Source organism: Lissotriton vulgaris, chromosome 8 (assembly GCF_964263255.1).
Source record: "Lissotriton vulgaris chromosome 8, aLisVul1.2, whole genome shotgun sequence".
Lineage (NCBI taxonomy): Eukaryota > Metazoa > Chordata > Amphibia > Caudata > Salamandridae > Lissotriton > Lissotriton vulgaris.
The window spans coordinates 1,387,581,555-1,387,603,006 of NC_141696.1; the positions used below are offsets into that span (position 1 = coordinate 1,387,581,555).

At 47.8% G+C, this 21,452-nt stretch overlaps 1 protein-coding gene across 1 annotated transcript in view; it reads left to right on the forward strand.

Moving 5' to 3' along the window:
- Positions 1-21,452, forward strand: part of MORC3 (MORC family CW-type zinc finger 3) — a 793,723-nt gene that overhangs the window by 62,264 nt on the left and 710,007 nt on the right. Inside the window, exon 2 of the mRNA XM_086935396.1 lies at positions 3,487-3,559. Within this exon, the coding sequence (XP_086791522.1) occupies positions 3,487-3,559 (73 nt within the window). The remainder of the gene's footprint in view (positions 1-3,486; positions 3,560-21,452) is intronic.

The window sequence follows — 21,452 nt, forward strand, 5'->3', positions numbered from 1 at the left end:
ATGGTGTTTCTGATCGGGATACCTAGTTCCTGTACCTCCACTCTCAGTTTAATAGCCAGGGGCTCCAGCGCCAATATAAATAACAGTAGCGATAATGAGCACCCCTGCCTGGTCCCATGAAAAATTGGATACACATCTGATATATGGCCCCCAGTTCGGACCCGAGCCGTAGGGGCTTGGTGTAACAGACTGAGCCATTTTAGATAGTCCTCCGGTATCCCGAACTTGCTCAATGTTTTAAACAAATAGTCCCAATCTAACGTGTCAAATGCCTGACGAAGGTGCAGTGACACGCACCCAGTGTGAGGGAAATGTGGTGGGGTGGCCGACATTAGGGAATGTAGTCTCCTGATGTTCAAAGATGTGCTACGGGCCGGCAAAAAAACAGTTTGCTCCATATGTATCAGTTTGTGTAAGAGTGGTAAGAGCCTGTTTGCCAGAACCTTACCAAGGATTTTATATTCCGTCGCCAGGATCGATAATGGGCGGTAGCCTGCCTGACCGTGGGGTCGCTGCCCGGTTTTGGGAGTGTGATCGTCAGTGCCTGTGCCGTTGTAAGTGGTAACGTACCCTTCTCCAACGCCGTTTTATACAAGAGTTCCAAATGGGGAATGAGTGAGTCTCCAAAGACGTCATGAAATTCTGCAGGTAGTCCGTCTAAGCCAGGGGTTTTACTACGGGGAAGCCCTTTGATTGACGTTTTTATTTCAGCTTTCGTGATCGGCCTGAAAGGTCCTTGAGTGCATCTGGAGTCGGTCGTGGGTACGTCAGTGCATCCAGGAAATCGACTATCCGGGTGTGCAAACTGTCCGCGGACCTTCTGTAAAGTTTGGCCTAGTAGTCGTAGAAAGCTGTGTTAATGTCGTGTTTTGTGTGCGCCTCACCACCCTCTAAGGTAGTGACCGTACTATTCTACACGGCCAGGGGGTTAATCCTTTATTAGTTTAGCCAACAGCGCCCACAATTTGTCCGCTTCAGTGTGGGTTCTCTGTGTGTACCTCTGATAGTCTATGTTACGCAGTGACTCTAGCAATTCTGCATGTTGTATACTAAGTTCCTGAAGCGGCCCCTGTTTCTCCCTGTCATGCGTCGCCTCTTGTTCTTGGCAGTACATTTTACGTTCTGTTTCTACGAGGGAATTATTAACCTCCTGTCGAGCACCCACAGTCGTACTTATGGCCCTCCCCCGTACTACCGCCTTAACGGCGTCCCATTCAATCAAACCATTAGAATCTGTGTTACTGTTTTCAAGAAAGTAGTGCGTAATAGTGTGAGTCATTGCAGTATGAAACACTGTATCTTCTAGCAGTTGTGGCCATAATCTTCAGGTGGGCACCGGGGTAGGCACCCTGCCCCACGTAATTGTCATCTCCAGCGGGTTGTGGTCTGAAAGGGTTTTGGCGAGGTAAGTAGTGTGTGTGACCTTGATTCAGAGACATGGGGCCATCAAGTGTTTACCTTTTTGGATGACTGGCTGATAAAAGGTCTAACATAAAATTCGAGTACCCGCAACAGGGGCTGCCCTACCCCCTCCCAAAACCCGGGGTAATTGAACAATACAACAGCTACAATGGGTCAGGGGGATTTTTTCATATGAGAAATTTAACCACCCTAAGAAAGTTTATCATGACCTAATACATCAAAAATATAAATAGATATGTAGAGGTACCCGCAAACAAAAACGTTATAAAATAGGCTTTTGGTTATAAAAATAACTTGTTTAGAAAACATAAAGTGTATAAAAGAAATAATACAGACATATGGCGAATGTTGTTAATATAGTTACACATAACAGACATACAGTAACTCAGTTTACAGTGTACAGTAACTCAATTTACAGTGTACAAAATGTCTGATGTATCACACGATCGATAATGCAGTGAATGTGTCCTAGTTCCCAAAGGGAGTATCGACTGCATTTCGATCTTATCAACTCAAAAAGGTCCTCATCAGGACACCAGTAAAGATTTTCAAAGCAACCGTCAGAAAACAATTTGTGACAAAGTAATTGGTCACATCAGAATTTCCAGAAATTTGGGTTAAAGCTTCCATATCGTGGACGGAGAGCACTATGAAGTGATATGGACGCTTTAATCTGAATTGGTGAATTCCCAAAGTGAATACCTGCCGTTTGTTTCGATACAGTCCATTGACTGTTGCGTTGAATCACATGCTTCTATAATCGAGACTGTGATCTTTGGAGTTCTACGACTAAGTTGCGTTTGTAGATTATTTGGATTTCTGTCATTCTTTCATTTTGTATATTCTTCCTCTGCCGTTATGCTTGTTCCTTAGTTTACACTGTAAATTGTGTTAATGTAGGTCTGTTATGTGTAACTGTATGAGCACCATTCGCCATCTGTTTGTATTATTTCTTTGATGCTCTTTAGGCTTTACAAACAAGCTATTTTAATGACAAAAAGCATTTTTCAAAAAGTTTTGTTCGTCGGTACCTATACACATCTATTTATATTTTTGATGCTTTATGTCACGATAAACTTTCCTAGGGTGGTTAGATACACTTCTCTTATAATACCACAGCTACAATCGGCAGTGGGAATTTTTCATAACCTAAAATTCAGACAGGAATTCGTCACAGGCATGTCGGAACCTGTTAGAAAGATTAGGACTCACAGTAAATGCCTCAAATAGTCAATCAGTCCATACAGCAATTGCCAATTTTTGGGGGAATAATTTGGTACAAGAAAAGGAAAACCGCTTCCTTCCCAAGAGAGATTGCACAGATTACAAGATTCCACAGTTCGGAGTTAATCCAAAAATAAAATCTTTAAGCAGCATTACTATCTGGGAGAGCTAATACAGAAGCATGCAGCAGTATGCCAAGCAGTGTTAAATGGTCTTTTTAATTGAGATGAGCCTTACTTTAATTTCCCTCCATTCATTGAATTGATTCATTCTGAATGCTGCCTACTGCTTCTTACTCTGATTCAAGCATGGGAATCTATGAATTATCAATACTGGAGAAGAAAAAAGCTGGCTACTTGTAATGGTAGTTCTACATTATTGATATCTTTAATAAATTCATATATAACACACACTTGCTTGCGAAAGGCTGACCTAAAATTATTGGTCCTTCACAAGTGCTTTGAAATCTGAAGGATGGTAGCCTCGAGGGGTGTGACTATCATTCTGATTATTTTCCGATAGGCTCACGTTTGGTTCTTTTAAAATGAAGTGACTAGGCTACCTAGGAACCATGCTTACAGCCTCTGGACTGTTATAACCTGGTACTACTATTGTAATGCTACAGTGGGACTCCCAGCTAGACTTCTGGAATTATTCAAGCATGTGAATCTATGAAAGATATTATTATTGGAAAACTACCATCACAGGTAAGTATCTTTTTTTTCTTGGTCTTCAAACGGAACTATAAGCGGTTTACAGAACATTTGGTTTGTGTACTTTGACTGTATTTTCTTATTGTGGTGTTGCTGCATTGTAAAATCATTTTTTCTTTATTTTCAGCTGTGCCCCAAGTTTTTGCACACAAATTCTACAAGTCATACCTGGCCTTTTAGTGCAGTGGCAGAACTAATAGGTAAAACAAATCCTTTCCTCAATATTCAAGTTTAACTCTGGTGCTGTGTAATGTCATTGTGTGGATTGTGAAATTATGTTGATGCTAGTTTCAAATGTTTCGTACTTTACAATTTAAATGTGTGTTGCAGTGGACTAGCTAGAGCTTCAGGCACCCAGTGCTATCCCTCAGATTGCTGCCCATTGCAGGTAGCAAAGGGGGGGGGGGGGGGGGGGGGGGGGGATTGGGGGGGGGGGGGGGGGGTCTGGGTAAAAAGCCCTGGAGCCCAATTGGGCCATCCGCTTTGCTTACCTCCATCGCGCCAAAAACCTCAACTGATTATTGATATATAGAAGTTCATTTCACACAAGGCCTAATGACTGAGAGAAATCCCACACTGCTTTTGTGTTCTGACATTCTTAGCATGCTTGTTTTCACACATTACAATATAATTTGAGATAAAAGCAGCTTTTAACGGGCAGGGCAATTTTTGTTTTAAAGGCCAAGTGCCAAGTCGGGCATAATAAGAATGAAAAAAACTGAAATTCTTTTGTCAAGTATAGGTACTAATAATGATTGCAGTGTGCTTTACTGTCAACAACGCCCACAATAATAAAGTACAGCGACTTATTGACACAGGCAGGCACAAATAGTACAGCATAACTTTACGTCATACGTTTAGACATACACCATCATTCCACCCAGTTATCATGTATTTTAAACTTTCTTTTTCATCTCCACATGCAGTACCTTCCCCATTTCAACTAAAATGTACCCTCTCTTTTTTAACTTCCCCACATTCACTCATCTCTCTCTTTCGTTCTCATGATCACTCTCACATTTACTTACTCCTCAGGTCTTACTTCACCCTCCCCCCTCACCAGCAATCACCTAGGCCTGATTGCGCACACCTAAAATGGAAAATGAATGCAAGGTAAACTCATCTGTGGGAAATGTGTTGCCCTGCAAGAAAACTCAGTTGGTTGATTTGATCATGTCCGATGTCTAAGTCTGTAGCCGAAGGGTCACTGATTTGAATCCTTGTTGGCGCACTAGGGGAATAGTGACTTATATTTATGGTGCTATGAGGGCACAGTCTGTGACAGAAAGCACTGAGTATGTATGCAATTAATTTAAATATTGTATTACACACTGTATAAAATAGACTGAAGGCAGCATAAGATAGTTTGTGGCCTGGAGTACATTGACATGCTTGTTTGCAACACTCATGGGAGACACATTCATTAACACACTTGCACAAAACACTGTTGCTGCATAATGTGTGTGTAATGTAAAGTTCTCCAAACCCTACATAGGGATGAGTAGCACTATAAAATAAATTTAATGTGAGAAAGAGGCTTTGGAGAGACGTAGGGCAGTAGTGAGGGAATCTGTGAACAAGGAAGACATTGGAGGCTCCCAACAGAGATTGTTCTACCACTGTTACAGTGATTCTGCTCAGACACAGAACTGTGCATAGAGACTTAGGACCTCAGTGAATTAGGGTGTGCCAAAACTCACCTTAGTACCCAAAATCTCCTACCAGACTAGCAATCAGTGTCACATTAGCTCTTCGTCCTATAGCGAAGAAACCAATGATTAGACCACCTAGAACATGCGACTTAGGACCATCTCAGGAATGGTGGGAAGTGAGAACACTCTTTTGTTATACGTTCATACCATCCCACAACAGGAGTAAAATAGAGACACGGTAAGGTTAAAATGTTTATTTTAACGACGTGATCTCAAGCGCAGTATTTTAATCAACATAAGCCTACATATGATTAAGAATAATACGGGCAGCATGGTTACAATTCCATAAAATACAAAAGGAGGAATCCTATTATAATGATAGTGCAAACAGGTGATAAAAGCGCCTATTTGAAACACCCTCCCTATCTAGGAAATATGTATTATAAAACTATAGAAGGTCTCTTGAGCTTTCTTAGGGGTACCCCATTTACCTGTCCGCTCAGTAAGTGTAAATTACATCAGGATCGGTTAGTCTCTCTGCATGCCTGGAATCTTCCAAGTGTGTTCAATTCTGGCAAGTGTGCTATGATAAAGGCACCAGAATCCTACTCGACTTGCAGCTGCCAAATTGTTGTGTCTAGAATGTGTTACACGGACACGCCGATAAACAGGCTCTCATGTTCCGATAACCTTGGCGGCTCAGCACTCACTGTATAGACTGGGGACATTATGTATGTCTAGAGATGTGGAAAAACCTTTTCTCATGTAGAAACCTTCGTTTAAGCTAACTCTGCAAAAACAGCTAAGCAGTGTTGTGTGCAAAACAGCAGCAAAAGGGAAAAAGGCTTTTAAACTCCTAATAAGCCATGCTAACTTAACATTCATGCAGAAAGAGACCCATAACCCACACTACACCCCCCCATGTTCGGGGAACACACAGCACTCAGGGCAAACATCATAAAACGCAGAGTTCAAGTTCGAGGGAGACCGAACCAAGTTCAAAAATTTTGCCAAACTTGAAATTTAGGAATGAAAATTAAAAAAATCCAAATCAGTGAATACTAATACACGTGGCCATGGTGTGTGAAAAGACCTCAAATATATAAGGGAAAAAATATATATATATTCATGAGTCCAGCACGTGTCTATGAAGCAAGAAAATAAGTAATACTTCAGTCCAACAACGTGTAAGCACCAAATGTTGCAACTGCTTCCAACAAGTAGTTATTTTCATCCATGAACATTTCAGCCATCCAATTAAGCAAAGGGAAAGAACATACTTGTTCCTCGATTGCCGGAGCCTCTAGCATCATCAGAGGGCAACTCTGGCTTATTTCAAGATAACTGTGAGCCAGAAAGTCATTGGCCGCAGTCCAAATGTTCCAATTGCCTAGAACCCCATGTGCCGCTGCGCAGGCCATAATTCTGGTACTAGAACAGTCTATTTCATGAGCAATTAAGGGACTCAGTAGATTAAAATCCAGTTCAGGAGACACCGTGTTGCTGAGACACAAATCCAGGGCCCATTCGAATTCACAATCCAGGCAATGGAAAACAGGCTGCACGCAAGTGAAGAACGAGAACCGGAAGGATAAACCATGCGCCACACTCATTCGCCAAAGGCAGCTCTCCATAGTATTCTAGCATCCGGTCACGCAGGTGGAGCAGCTGTGGGGCACAAATCGTGCATCCATTTTGCAATAAACAAAACAATAGCAGAATGCGGTGCTCAAAGCCAGGAGCAACGTGAAACATCCAAAGACATTAGAAAAAATCGAATGAAAAATGCAGGGATCACACCGAATATAGTCTGAAACCAGGTATCAAGGCCAGAGCATACTAATTTTAAAAAATGCGCCAAGCCAGTAGTCGACGAGGCATTTAAGATTGTGTGGATCAAAGCACCGAAGTGCAAGGGCAGGTCCGTGTTTAATAAAGCATTTACTTCAGTACGAGTATTTGCAACGTGAAGGACGAATGTCTCACGTGAAGATGTAAGGGGAACTTTGTTCTGGGACAAAAGAGCTCTTATTCTGCTCATCTTGTTGAACTCTTCATTCAAGGTCTGAATCGAGGACCAGATGGAAGCATCAAGCCTGCCATGCGGTGGAGGGAACAACACATTCTTGCAACAAGTTACACGCTGGGAAATGGTAACAATGTAAGCAATACCAGCGTGCATCCCACAACACTCTTCATTATTACTTCATTAATAACTACCATTAGCAAGCAGTGTGAATGTAGGTTTAATGGGCGGGACTGGGGTGCCTTTTAAAACACACGCTAAATTTGATGCAAACACATTACACGAGCTGTGCAGCTGAAGATTTCTGCATGTTAATGAATGGTCTGGTGTAGTGATGCAATCTTAGCCATTCAAAAACACTTCCTTACCATCCCTCTGTAAGTGAATGGGAGATTCCAAACTTTTTGAAGATATGCTCCACCCAAGGGCTCAAATCTGCCTATAACATAGTGTTTCATACAATTCTCGAATTTGAAAAGAGAGAAAGGTAAGGTTATTAACCCGTGGATAAGCCAAACAGCCGAATTTGCCTCCGCTACGGAAAAAGGCAACTGTTCTCATTTCTCAATATGTAACAGGGAAAACGTGGCATCTTTCATTGACATAAATTGCTGTTTCATAGTCCAATTAAAAGGCAGAAATAACAAGCTAGTGTTCATGTAATCTCATGGAATGCGACCATTCTTTAACGTTTGCAAAGTCCAGGCAAACTGCATAACAGAACGCAATTGATTTTGCCCATGATACAACGCTGCAACATCTTCTTGCACAATATCAACCACAGATGACACATTATTATATAAAGTGTAAATTCGGGAAGAAAGGGTGTTAATACTATTATCTACAACAGCAAGCACTTTTTCTAAATTGGCCTGATCTATAGCTCTAAGCCTAGAAGCAGCTTCAATTTGAGATAGTTTCCAAACTTCATTGTAAGCAGCATATATCCATCTTTTCGATCTGCCACCGCAAGGTCTTTCACAAAATAATTTAAATCGACCGTTTCAGTGAGTTTGGACAAATGCGACTTAACAGACGCTAAGGATGAATGTCTGAGCCAACTCTGGCACAATTTGCCCACAGAATAGGTGGTGACTAAGTGGTGAGTCTCAAAACTGGGATCAACTCTAACCGCCGTATAGCCAGGGATCAGACCCAGAAAGCGGTGCTGGCAGGAATCTGCACTTTTTTGCCATAGCAACCAGCCTTTGGGATTAATGCTGGAAACATTAAAAGAGTAATTACTAAACAGTGCCTGTATTTCGCTCAAGAGTGTACTGGTAAAATTATTCCAAAGGGGAAATTCACCCAAATCGGGAAATGAAGGAGCATTTAACTTTTTAGAATAGCCAATCTAAAGCATGTGGTTTGTGAAATAGTATCATTCAGAAGCAACATATGATTTGGGATGAGACATCCACGATGCAAAGCCTCAGTGCCTTGCACTTGCCAACTTTCAGAACCCCAAACAGTTTTACGATCAATAGTATCTCTCCACAGTTCGTAGCACCCAACAGGCAACTGGTCAATAAAGGACTTAGAATAAAGTAATTTAGTGTGGGTAAGTCTAACCTTGGAAAATGACTCTCCAGTCAATTTAAAATAAAAAGCATTAGGGTTGGATTAATCAAAATCAGTAAAATAGAAAAACTTTTTCAAACATTTTCACGAGCTGCCTTCCACTGGTGCGGGACAATGTTCTCACTGTGTAAAATGAACCCTGCTTCCAAATGAGCTAGTCTTATGCAGAAAGTGATTGCCAAAATGTTAGTTACAGTGCAAATCACCATAATTCGCAGACTCTAAATATAAATCTTCATCATCGAAGTCAGCATAATATTTCAAATCAGTAAATAAAGCTTCAACTGCTTTTACATCCCAGTCATCAGAGCGAATATTTTGTTTTAACCACATCCCCCATAGAAACACAGAGCACATTGGGAACATTAATAACCTCTGTGGGACCATGAATCTGAAACTTTACAGCATTCCATGCAATCCCATCTAAAACGGGCCAAGCAGTTATATTCACAAATGTCTGGTCCCTCTTCATGATGTGCGAAGAGGAGTGGGGAGCCAAAACTCCATCAATCACTCGTATTGACGTTCTTTCTTCAACATAGTGTCCATTGATAAAACAAAAAAAATATACCACAAATCCTATGGACATGAACAAAAAAATTGCAATCAGTAGCACCCTAATGTAAATCCAAGGTGGGATCAAAAAATGTTTTTTAAACCAAGTAACAAAAATCAAAACTTTTGAAGGGGGTCTTTGATGTGGATGAGCCAGTGTCAAATGAAAAATGGGATTAATTAGCCACACGGGTCTCCAAATCGGGTATAGACAAATCAGTTGGGTAAGTATATTTAGTCTCATTAAGAGAATCACCAGCAGGTAGATTCAATATGGGATTTGTAAGAGGACTCATTTCAATGGCAACATCAGGCCCGATGGCAAGATCCGGGACCAAAACAGAGTGTCGCACCATTGCTGTACACAAAACCGCAAGCGTCGTACTATACAGTATCGGCCACCCTGTGTGGTTTGACATGGTCAATTGAAATGTACCTGTTCCCATTTCACCCAGGAAGAGGAGGTAAAATGACTGTTCTTGTACACTGCACACCAAGCACGGCAACTGGAGCTCGATAGAAAGGACTAAATTCTTTCTTGTTGTTGATCTTCTCTCGGACCAGTTCTCCAACCTGGGGTAGCCAGCCGACTACCGGAATCTGCAACGCAGCTTCAGACATGGAGGGCAAGTGTTCCTTTGCAAGACTGTCTCTGGTCTTTTGTAGGTTCTGTAAAACATTAGAATGTTCATCTACGTCAAAGGATGCGGCTCCCGCCGCCATGTCTAGACCGTCAAGGTCCGGAACAAACATCTTGATGCCAAAGAGCATTTCGTATGGCGTCCGCCCACCCAGAGACCTTCTAGGGAGATTATTAAGTGCACGTTGTACGCTATTCAGGTGGGTAAGCCATTCTCTGCCAGCACCTAACACCTTCGCTGTCAATGATTGCTTTAAATCATGGTTCATCCTCTCCACAACACTATTGCCCTCAGGCCGATATGGAGACAAATTCGACTTGGACCCCCAATGAACACATGGCATTCGCCTTGGAGGCGAACGCTGGACCCTGGTCAGAATGGAAGGTGCCATATGCAAAAATTCCCATAGGGACACGCAAATCTCTTATGACAGTTCTGGCATCAGCGCTCCTTTGAGGCCACGCCCAAACAAAGCGCGTGCAAGAGTCAACTGCTACTAAGATGTACTTATACACAGTATCAGAGGAGAAAGGACCGCAGTGATCCAAATAAACACACGCAAGTGGTTTATTAGATATGTACAAATGAGTTTGGGGCGGGCGTGCAGCAGAAGAAGGTTTAATTTGCTGACAAATGCCACATTGAAGGACAAAATCGCGTGTCTGTTTGTACAAACCCCGCCACCAATACCGTTGCTAGAGGAGAGATACAGTAGCTGACACGCCGGCATGCGCCGAAGCCATCCTTGCGTGGGCAGTTGTAATCAAAGACTGTCTGCGGTCCGCGTTGGGAATCAGTCTGTCACCCACGTCGTTAATTCTCACATAAGGAACTTTATCGGGACATAAGTATCAGAAAGAAACAGGTTTGTATTAGATTCCTTACCTTAGAATAACACCAGGCGTCAGTCTGGGTCCGGAAATTTTTGTGTAGCAGTACCCCTGCTCGTCGGTAGGCGTCATCTGCAGCTCCGCGTCCGTCGTTGGCGCCGGGATGACGTCGTCAAAGTACTTAGACGCCGACCTCGCGCAGCTGACGTTAGTTCTTCTTTTTTCCACGCTAGCAAGCGCCGATCCGTAAAAAATGGTACCCTTAGTCAATTTTTGACTAAACTTTTTAGATCTTTTTGATCTATTTTTTCGAGTCGAACGACTCCATCCGTGCCGGTCGGGATGGCCAGGTTCAAACCCTATGCCAACTGCAACCGACTGATGCCGGTTATGGACCCCCGTCGCCGGTCCCTGCATTGCCTGGGGCCCGACCACGACGACAAGTCGTGCCCCAACTGCCGGGCCTTGACGTCGAAGGCTAGAAGGTCCCGTAAGCGCATCGAGCTTCGGTAGTCGGCCCGCGCCGTTCGAGGTCCCGGTCCGGAAGGAGGTCGAGGGACCAGTCACGGGGTCAGAGTCATCACAGCTCGGCGAGTCGACACCACTCGTCGGGCTCCAAGTCCTCAGGTGAGAGGCACAAGAAGTCGAAGAGGCGACACTGCTCTTCTGACTCCCCCCGACGGTCACGCGGTGCGGCCGGGGGTTCGGGCGACACCGCCCACGTGACTCCGCCGGAGACGCAGGCGTCTGGGCCTGCTCCATACCTGCCGGTCCCTGGGCAGAACGCGACGCCGGAGGAGATTGATGCCTTCCTCATGGCCATGAGGTCGCTCACTCCTCCGTCGGGTTCCGTGGCGCCTTCTGGCTCCGCAGCACCGACTGGGAGCCCAAGCGGGCAGGGTGCTTCAGCGACTTCGGCCCAACGCCACAGGGCCCCATTGGATCAGGTTCCGGATCCCGGTCGCCGCTGGTCGACCTTACAACCCCGCTGGCGTCGACCCCTAGGGTGTCGCCCCCGACGCCGTCCCCGGACAACATCTTCCCCGATTTCCCCCCCCTCGATACGGTTCCGATATTCGACGTCGAGAGAAGAACATTTCTTCTATGATCCGGCCCCATCATTTGAATCTGAGTACGGTCACCCAGGCCCTCGTCACCAGCCGACTGGACTACGGCAACGCCCTCTACGCCGGAACCACCGCCAAGCTCCAGAAGAGACTCCAGCGGATCCAGAACGCCTCAGCCAGACTCATCCTCGACATCCCACGACACAGCCACATCTCCGGACATCTGAGAGACCTGCACTGGCTCCCCGTCAACAAAAGAATCACCTTCCGTCTCCTCACCCACGCTCACAAAGCCCTACACGATCAAGGCCCGAGCTACCTCAACAACCGCATCAACTTCTACGCTCCCAAACGCCATCTCCGATCAGCCAGTCACGCCCTCGCCGCCGCCCCCCGCATCCGAATAACGACAACAGGAGGAAGGTCCTTCTCCTACCTGGCCGCCAGGACCTGGAACTCCCTCCCGACTGACCTGCGCCTGACCCAGGACCACCTCTCCTTCAGGAAGAAGCTCAAGACCTGGCTGTTCGAGCAGTAGCAGCACAACCCCCCCCCCCCCAGCCCCCCCCCCCCCCCTCCCCCCCCCCCCCCCCCAAGCGCCTTGAGACCCTCCGGGTAAGTAGTGCGCTCTATAAATGTCGTTGATTGATTGATTGAGTACCAGGAGATGGGAGTTGAGGCGGATTGGGAGGGGTCTGAGGACCCTCTGGCACGGGAGTGCCAATCTTTTCAGGACTGGGCAGGTGAGCTAGGGGAGGCCAGTGGTTTGGACACTTGGCCCGACCTTGGATGTGTCTCCCCTCCTACCGTGGCCACGGAGGAGGGGGCTGCCTATAGTGTAGTGTTGATGCAGGCGGCCAAGGCCTTGGCTCTTGAGCTCCCCGTCGCGGCCGTGAGGACTAACCTCCTCACTGAGGTCCTTAAACCGCACGCAAGCTCTTCGGAGCCTCTGCTGCCGTTTAATGAGGCCTTGACTGACGTGCTTTTGGGCACTTGGTCCAGGCCCGCTACAGGTCCCCCCTATAGATTGGAACGTGGCTAGACTCCACCGCCTGGCACTGGGCGACCCTTGCTTCCTGTCCACCCACCCCACCCCGAGAGCCAGGTCATCCAGGCCTCTAACTCCCAGACCGCATTCCCGACAGCCCCGCCTGATCGGGAATTCAAAAGGTACGAACAGTATGGTAAGAAGATGTTCTCCTCACTGAGTTTGGGGTTGCGGTCAGTTAACACCGCATGCCTTTTGGACCGTTATACCCACTCTCTGTGGGACATGGTCGCGGACGTGCTGCCACAATGTCCGGAGGAGGCCCGTACTAAACTCGCCCAAGCCCTTGCGGAGGGTCGAGATGCAGCACGGTATTCCATCCGATGTGGGCTGGATACAACTGATTCGCTACGCAGGGCGTTTGCAACGAAGGTGGCGGTTCGCCGCCACACCTGGCTGAGGTCCGCCAACTTTTCGGCTGATGTCCAGAACACCCTTATGGACATGCTGTTTGACGGCCGTCGCCTTTTTGGCGACAAGGCAGACAGTGCACTTGAGCGCCTTAAGGACTCCAGGGCTACGGCCAAGTCCTTGGGCCTGTCGGCCCCGTGCCAGCAAACTGCTGCCTTTCGCTCCTTTCGTGGCCAAGAAAGGGGCGCCCCCACACGTCCTGCCAGCCACGGGTCGCAGACTAACAACCAGCGCAGTGGCGGACGTGGAAACCGCCATGGCGGTGCCCGGGGCTAACAGTGAGGCCAGTCCACATCCACCCGCAGCATCCGCCTCAAAGCCCTCCTAGTCCGACCTTTCAGGCCCATTTGACGCCAGTGGGGGGGCACGGTTCGCCATCACCTCCTCCACTGGTGCACCATCACATCAGACAGGTGGGTGCTGCAAATCGTCCGAAGGGGCTACTCCCTCCCCTTCGAGGCGACCCCTCCAGCCATGCCACCGCAGTACCACCGCGTGTCGGGGGATCACTTGCAACTTCTGCAGGAGGAAGTATCGGCCCTCTTGGCCAAGGGGGCCATCGAGCGCGTTCCTGGGCCAGAGGTAGGGTGTGGTTGTTACTCCCACTACTTTCTGGTTCCCAAGAAGGGCAAAGGGGGCCTACACCCTATCTTGGACCTGCGGAACGTCAACGGCTTCCTCCGGGAGAAGTTCAAGATGCTGACTCTGGCTCAGGTCTTGGCTGCCCCGGGGACTGAATGGTAGCGTTGGACTTGTAGGGTGCTTATTTTCACATCCCAGTCCTGCGGCCCACCGGCGTTACCTGCGTTTCACGGTAGGCCACGAGCACTTTCAGTTTACCGTGCTCCCATTCGACCTTACCAGCACCCCACGGGTGTTCACGAAAGTGATGGCGGTGGTCGCAGCTCATCTGCGCAGGTTAAGGGTTTCAGTCTTCCCCTAACTCGACGACTGGTTGTTGAAGGCGGGCCCGCCCCAGACAGTCGTCAGTCACCTCCAGACTATGGCCGTCCTCCTGCACCTGCTGGGGTTCTCCATTAATGTGCCGAAGTCACACCTGTGTCCCTCTCAGAAGCTCCTCTTCATCGCAGCGGTTCTAGAGGTTCGGCACAGTTTCGGGTTTATCTTTCCGAACAGCGGGTTCGAGATATTCAGGCTCTGATTCCGATCTTTCGGCCTTTATCCAGAGTCTCGGTCAGGTTGACGCTGCGGCTTCTGGGGCTGATGGCCTCCTGCATCCTTCTGGTGCATCAGGCCAGGTGGCGGATGCGGGCTCTGCAGTGGGACCTGAAGTTTCAGTGGGCCCTGAAGTTTCAGTGGGCCCAGAAGTTTCAGTGGGCCCATTATCAGGGCAACTTGTCCGACCACGTCTGGATCTCAGAGGGCACTGCAAGACAGTTGCAGTGGTGGCTCACGGACCGCGATTGGGTCAGCAGCAGATCCCTCTCCCTACCCCAACCGGAGCACGTAGTTGTGACCGATGCGTCCCTCCTGGGCTGGGGCCACATGGGAGAGGCAGAGATCAGAGGCCTCTGGTCTTCGGCGGAGTCCTGGCTCCACACCAACCTTCTGGAGCTGCGGGCGATCCAGCTTGCACTGAAAGCATTCCTCCCCTCTGTCCGGTGAGTGTAGTGCAGGTGTTCACTGACAACACCACCACCTTGTGGTACTGCAACAAACAGGGCGGGTGGGGTCGTGGACCCTATGCCAGGAGGCTCTGCGCCTCTGGCAGTGTCTGGAACATCAGGGAGTGACCCTGGTGGTTCAACACCTGGCAAGTTCCCTGAATGCCAGGGCGGACGAACTCAGCCGTCGGTGCATGATGGATCACGAATGGCGTCTGAACTCGGACGTAGCGCAAGGCTTCTTTCAGCAGTGGGGAGAGCCTTGGTTAGATCTATTCGCCACAGAAGAGAACGCGCAATGTCATCAGTTCTGCGCGTTGGAATTTCCAAGGCGGCACTCGCTCGGAGACGCTTTCCTTCGTGAGCGGAGTTGCGGTCTGTTGTACGGCTTTCTGCCTATACCACTTCTGCCCAGAGTGCTCAAGATCAGACGCAACCGGGCCCAAGTCATCCTTGTGGCTCCGAACTGGACTTGAATATGCTGGTATCCCGAGCTACTCAGCATGTAAGTCGATCCCCCGATTCGTCTGCCTCTTCAGGAGGACCTTCTGTCGCAGCAGCAGGGGACGGTCTTCCACCCGAACCTGTCCAGTCTCCACCTCCATGCGTGGAGATTGAGCGGCGACAGTTGAGGCCATTTGACTTGGCTCCCGAAGTCTGCGATGTAATTCTGGCAGCCAGGCGTCCCTCCACAAAATGGGTATACACCTGCAGGTGGAAGAAATTTGTGGCATGGTGCACAGCAAAGGCTGTGGATCCCCTTTCTGCCCCTCTTTCAGAGGTTCTCCTCTTTCTTCTTTCTCTTTACCAGCAGGGCACTGCTCTGGGCACTGTTAAGGGCTACCTCTCTGCCATTTCCGCCTTCTTAAGGGTTCCTGATCAGCCATCTTTGTTAAAGTCCCCGGTTGTAAATAGGTTCTTGAAGGGCATCATTCATATGTTCCCCCCTGTTCCTTTTGTGATGCTGCAGTGGGACTTGAACCTGGTTCTGACTTATCTGATATGCTCTCCCTTCGAGCCACTTCATGACTGTCCTCTTCGTCTTCTTACTCTCAAGACTGCATTTCTGGTTGCCATTACCTCTGACAGGAGAGTGAGTGAGCTCCAGGCCCTTTCTTCACAACCTCCTTTCCGTCCATCCGGACAAAGTTGTGTTGCGGACGCGACCCTCTTTCCTGCCCTAGGTAGTCACAGCCTTTCACATCGGGCAGTCCATCACCTTGCCCACCTTCTTTCCGCATACGCATCCCTCGAAAGAGGAAAAGAGGCTCCACCGTCTGGACCCAAAACGTGCGCTCTCATACTATCTGGATCGCACACGTGAGTTCCAGGTGGATGACCAACTCTTTGTTGGTTACGTGGGCGCTAAGAAAGGTTGGGCGGTGCACAAACAAGCCATTTCTCGATGGGTTGTTTTGTGCATCAAGGCTTGTTATTCTCTGGCTAAAAAAGAGCCTCCTGTGGGGCTTGCGCGCCCATTCCACTCTGGTCACGGCGGCTACTACTGCCCTGGGTCGGGGAGTCCCCTTGCAGGACATCGGTCAGGCGGCTACGTGGGCCTCGCTGCACACGTTTGCTAGGCACTACTGCCTGGACAGCCAAGTCAGGTTAGATGGCTTTTTCGTCCGTTCCGTTCTCCCGCACTTTGTTGTGATTATTGGTTCGTAGACCCACCACCGGGGTTGGTATTGCTGGAATATCTATTCTAAGGTAAGGGATCTAATACTAACCTGTTTCTTTCAGATGCACAAGTTACTTACCTTCGGTAACAATATATCTGTAAGAAACAGTAGTTAGTATTAGATTACTTACCGCCCCGCCCATTCTCCCCGTTATGCGATCCGATATCTAGGGTTAAGGTCATTCCTTCTCAGGGCCCTAGTTTCATGGCACCAGTGTTGGTTTTTATCCTGGCTCTGCGTTTCTGGTGCAAAGTAGCTGTGTATAAGAACGGACGTCCGCGCTCGAGGGCGGCATCTGAGTACTCCGGCGACGGCATCCCGGCGCCAACGACGCAGATGACGGACACTGAGCCGCAGACAACGCCTACCGATGCGCAGGGGTACTGCTACGCAAAGATTTCCGGATCCAACTGACGCCTCGGGTTATTCTAAGGTAAGGAATGTAATGCAAACTACTGTTTCTTACAGATATATCGTTACCGAAGGTAAGTAACTTGTGCAATAAGAGTACTTCGAAGGGAAACCCTTAGGATAATTACCTCCCTTCTCAGTTACGGCAATAGCTGCAAAGATGTCATCATCAATCTTACTTTTGGAACGTGTAACCGCTGCCACTGCAAATGTTGCTCCCGCGGTCTTCGCAGCCTCGTCCGCGAGACAGTTGCCAATAGCGTGAACCCCAACGCGCTGATGACCCAGAGTATGAATTACAAAAATGAGCGGGAGTCGTTCTTATAGCTCCGCCACTCGAACCCAGATCATTTTATGTTTTATTGTGCGACCTTTGGAGTCACGATAATCATTTTGAGTCCAGAAGGGTAGATTGTCATTGAAAGACTGTACACAGTATCAAGAATCACTCACAATAAGAGTAGTCACAGTGGGGTCCGCGTACTCCAATGCAAGCATCAAAGCACGTAGTTCTGCCAACTGGGCGGTACAGTCCCCTAATGTCTGTGTATGCACGACATCAGACTTGAATTCACCATCCACCATCGTACCAACCACAATTGCACAGGCCGTGGAATACGCTTGTCTAGAACCCGTTGCCGCTTGGGCACTTCCATCAGTGTAAATGATACAACGAAAAATCCTCCAGTGGGCGCATAGTCAGAGGAGCAGGATGAACAAACTCATACTGCAAAAACTCCTGAGTCTGCAAAGAGGAATCGGAAATGAACATTACATCCTGGGATGTCAAGGATGTAGCCCATTGTATCCACCGAGGGTGCAAAGCCTTGGAATTCGGTACACTGGCCTTCCTCACTGCCTCCAAGGCAGGATACGAAGTAACAATCACAAAGCGTTTTCCCTGCAACAGTGCACGTTCCGTAAGAATCGCCATTTGCACTGCTGTTAACTTTTTCCACAGTGGAAAACCGCAGCTCGGCCGAGGTGTACAGGTGTGACTTGTAAGCGATAGGGACTGTGTCTCCCTCATTAAAAGTGAGTTACGTGAAACCCACCGCCCCTAGTACGAATCTTATTACCAGGTTGGTGTGGTTATCACGAGTCTACAAGAACTTAGATTCAAGTAGGTCAGCCTGCAAAGATTGCAAGATGGCTGAATGTTCTGGCAGCCAGCACGATTTGGAAAAAGTAGGCTGTATCCATGCATAGAGCGACTTGATACGCTGGGCATATTCCGGAATGTATGTACGACCGAAATTCAAAAAGCCCAGGAAGGATTGTAGCTTTTTCAGCGTTGTGGGAGCGCGCAAAAGTGTGCATTTCTCCAAGAAGTGAGGAGCCAAGCCTCTACCTTCATTGTTGAGCTTGTAGCACAGGAACAACACTGTGTACTCTGCGATTGTGATATGTGATTTCGCAAAGTTGAAATTATAGCCAAAGTCTGCAAAACTGCAAATTATGCTGTCAACACGGCACAGATGCGGCCATAATTCGTCGTCTGTGAGATAAATGTCATCCACATAAGAACAGACATCTGAGTCGAGCCTCTCAAGCAGAGAAACTATGCGGGCGGCAAAAACGTCTGGACTGTTCTTGTAGCCCATGGCCAAACAAAGAAATTGGAGTTGTTTGCAGCCCCAGGTAAAACTCGTCCACTGACTACTAATGGGGGACAAGTTATGGGCAAAGAAGCCATTGAAAATGTCAAGCGTGGTTTTGAACCTTTCACGCACAAGACTAGCCACGAGAGCAGAACTGTGAGTACTCTGCACCGCACACGTACGACAATGTGAGTTTAAGTGGCGGTAATCCAACACCAAACGGTACGAGCCATCTGGCTTGGTCACAGTAAAAAGTGGGCTAATTATCGGAGACACAGACGTTTCAATTACACCTTGAAATTCCAATTGTTCAAGGATTTGGGCCGCAGAGGCTTTCGCCTCACGCCGTATGGGGCATTGGGGTTGTGGCTGTGGCAGGGACTGCAAAGGGATCTCATGTCTAGGGGAACATTTGTCCCATCCACAGTGAGTACGGTACAACGCCGGCGCAAGCGCCTTAGCCCAATCTTCTGCAAATTGCAGTGCCTGCTCCTTCGGCACAGTGTGCGCGAAAGCGGGGAGGATCACCTCCTCCCCTTGTGGAGCTGCCAAGACAAAAGGTGGGGGCCAGTCGACCTCCGCCAACAAAATGTCATAAGTAGTCGTTCGATTTTCCCAAAAAAACCTCTTTTATGGTACGTTCTATGTCACCTTAAATTACAAGCCTATTTCATAAAGTCTTTCAGGGGGATCCACTTTAGTGTCTGCTGTTTCAACTACAACAAAGGTGGCCATCGCTGTCACTTTCAGTAGTGGACGCAGTGCCTCTCGAATGAAGGTAATCTCTGCCGCGCTGTCCAGGAGGGCCAGAGCCCATGTCTGATTCCGAAGCTGCGTTCTCACTATCTGTGGCATACCTCGCTGTTATAGCAGCAACTTTCTTCTTTTGAAACTGGGGTCTTTGAAGCGATGACTCGTCCTGCTTGCCTTTTCCGTCAGCCTTACAAGGCTGCTCCCGGCTCTGTTGGGCACCTTGACCTCTGCCGCGCCTCCTCCACCTGTGGCTGTTACCAATGTTTCCTGCAAAGAGTGAGGAGAACGTTGTTCAGGAACCTGAAACCTATCATGCGACTTAATAGTACTGCGGTCGTGCAAATCATATTTACGCTCAACATGGGCAGGTGTAGGCGAAGGGGGACGGGAACCATGTTTCTGCTGGGTTTTTTTTCTTACTCCAATTTTCTTTCTGAACCTTCTTGCGGTCATCCTTATCAGACGACCCTTGCTGAGTTTGCTGTTGCTTTTCTTTTTTTTGCGAAAGGCTTAACACCTAAACTATTACGGCCCACAGTCTTATAAGCCTCTGTAATAATCTTCGGCAACTGATGGGGTTTGTCGGCGTTGGGTACCTCACGTAGAGGATTAGAGACTTGGAAACTTACTGCATCTACCTTGACATTTGCAAGGACGAGATCGCGCACCATATCAAACACTCCCACGAGCCGCATTCCCAACTCCACTGCTGCTTCTGATCCGTGCTCATCCTGAACACGCTTAAGCACAGTGGGCAAAGCACCTAGTATAGACTGCCGTAAAAATCACCCCCCCAAGTTGTGCACTCAGTTACGTCAGGCACAAAGTCTTCCTGCAAACTCACAGTGAGAATCCTGTGTTTCTCAACAGGACTGGTATTTGGGAACACTGCTTCCAGTTGGTCAAATTTCTCGGCAAGCCAAAAAGTCATTTCTTCCTTATCCTGGGGACGCTTGCCCATGACTGCATTAAATATGACGGGACTAAGTTTGAATCCGCCACCGCCAACTGGATGCGCTGCACCACCCGGGAGGTTGCGAATAATGCAATGAACCAGACCCCTAATAACTGCTACCGAAGAGGCATATAGGGGTCGCAGTTGCTGGGCTGAGGATGCGGATGTACACAGCCAACACAGGCCAAGTAGCGCCTAGAATGGACACCGGTCCTTGTCTGATAGCTGTAAAAACGTATGGGAGGGTGCCATTAAACCAAACGTCATGCTGCCAAACAGAAATCGGAATTTCTACTGTCCGATATAGAGCGTACACTGCAGGAGCATCAGCAGGGGGTATAAGAGTGAAAAACACCAGAAACCGCATCCACCGCGGCAAATGTGACCCATGAGTAATACAACTCAAACGGGCACGCCACGTCAGCAGAGACTACAAAAACCACTGCCTGTCCCTCTAGAGAAACTATGTATTCCTGCAAATGATTACGCACAGCTACACGACTGTGAGCCGGGATATCAACCGTAGCCATATCGAAACAGTAATAGAGAAGTACAATACAATACTATAACGCACAACTGGGTAGTAATTCAAAGAGGAAACCTTTGAGAAGTATCAAGCTTGAATCAACCTATGCAAATATAGGTAGTTTTTTTTTTTTTATAAATCTTTTCATTAATATATAAAAACAAAAATGATAAAGGCGTATCAGGTGCAATACATTCAATCACGGACATTGAATCAGCAATTCAAAGATCAGGATATATACAGGACAACAATTGGGAAGCCGAGACCCAAACGCCTATAATCAATTGACACTACACAATAGATACAAATCACGATCTGCCCTAAGCGCGTAGCTCTCAGGCCCCGCCCAGCCATAAAGTCAGGATAATGAAGCTTGTATTGTCACCCGATACTGAAACATAAGCAGGATAAACTTCAGATACCTATGCATAAAATAAACAGGTCAGTATAATAAAGCTTGTATTGCCCCCTGATACTAGAACATAATCAGGATAAACTACGGATATCTACACATGAAATGAACCACAAAAAAAAAACAATTCAACACGCTCAAATCCTCTCCCCCCCACCCTGCACCCCTGCATGTAGCTTGCGCTCGACCCCAACTAGCAGTGTGCCTGTCGCCCTATCTCATCTACAATAACTAAAAATAGTAAGTGGCGGAGGACCATCGTTCAGGCCCCCTGCCCCTCCCCTCCCCGCCAGATCTGAGCCTCCCCTTAGTATACG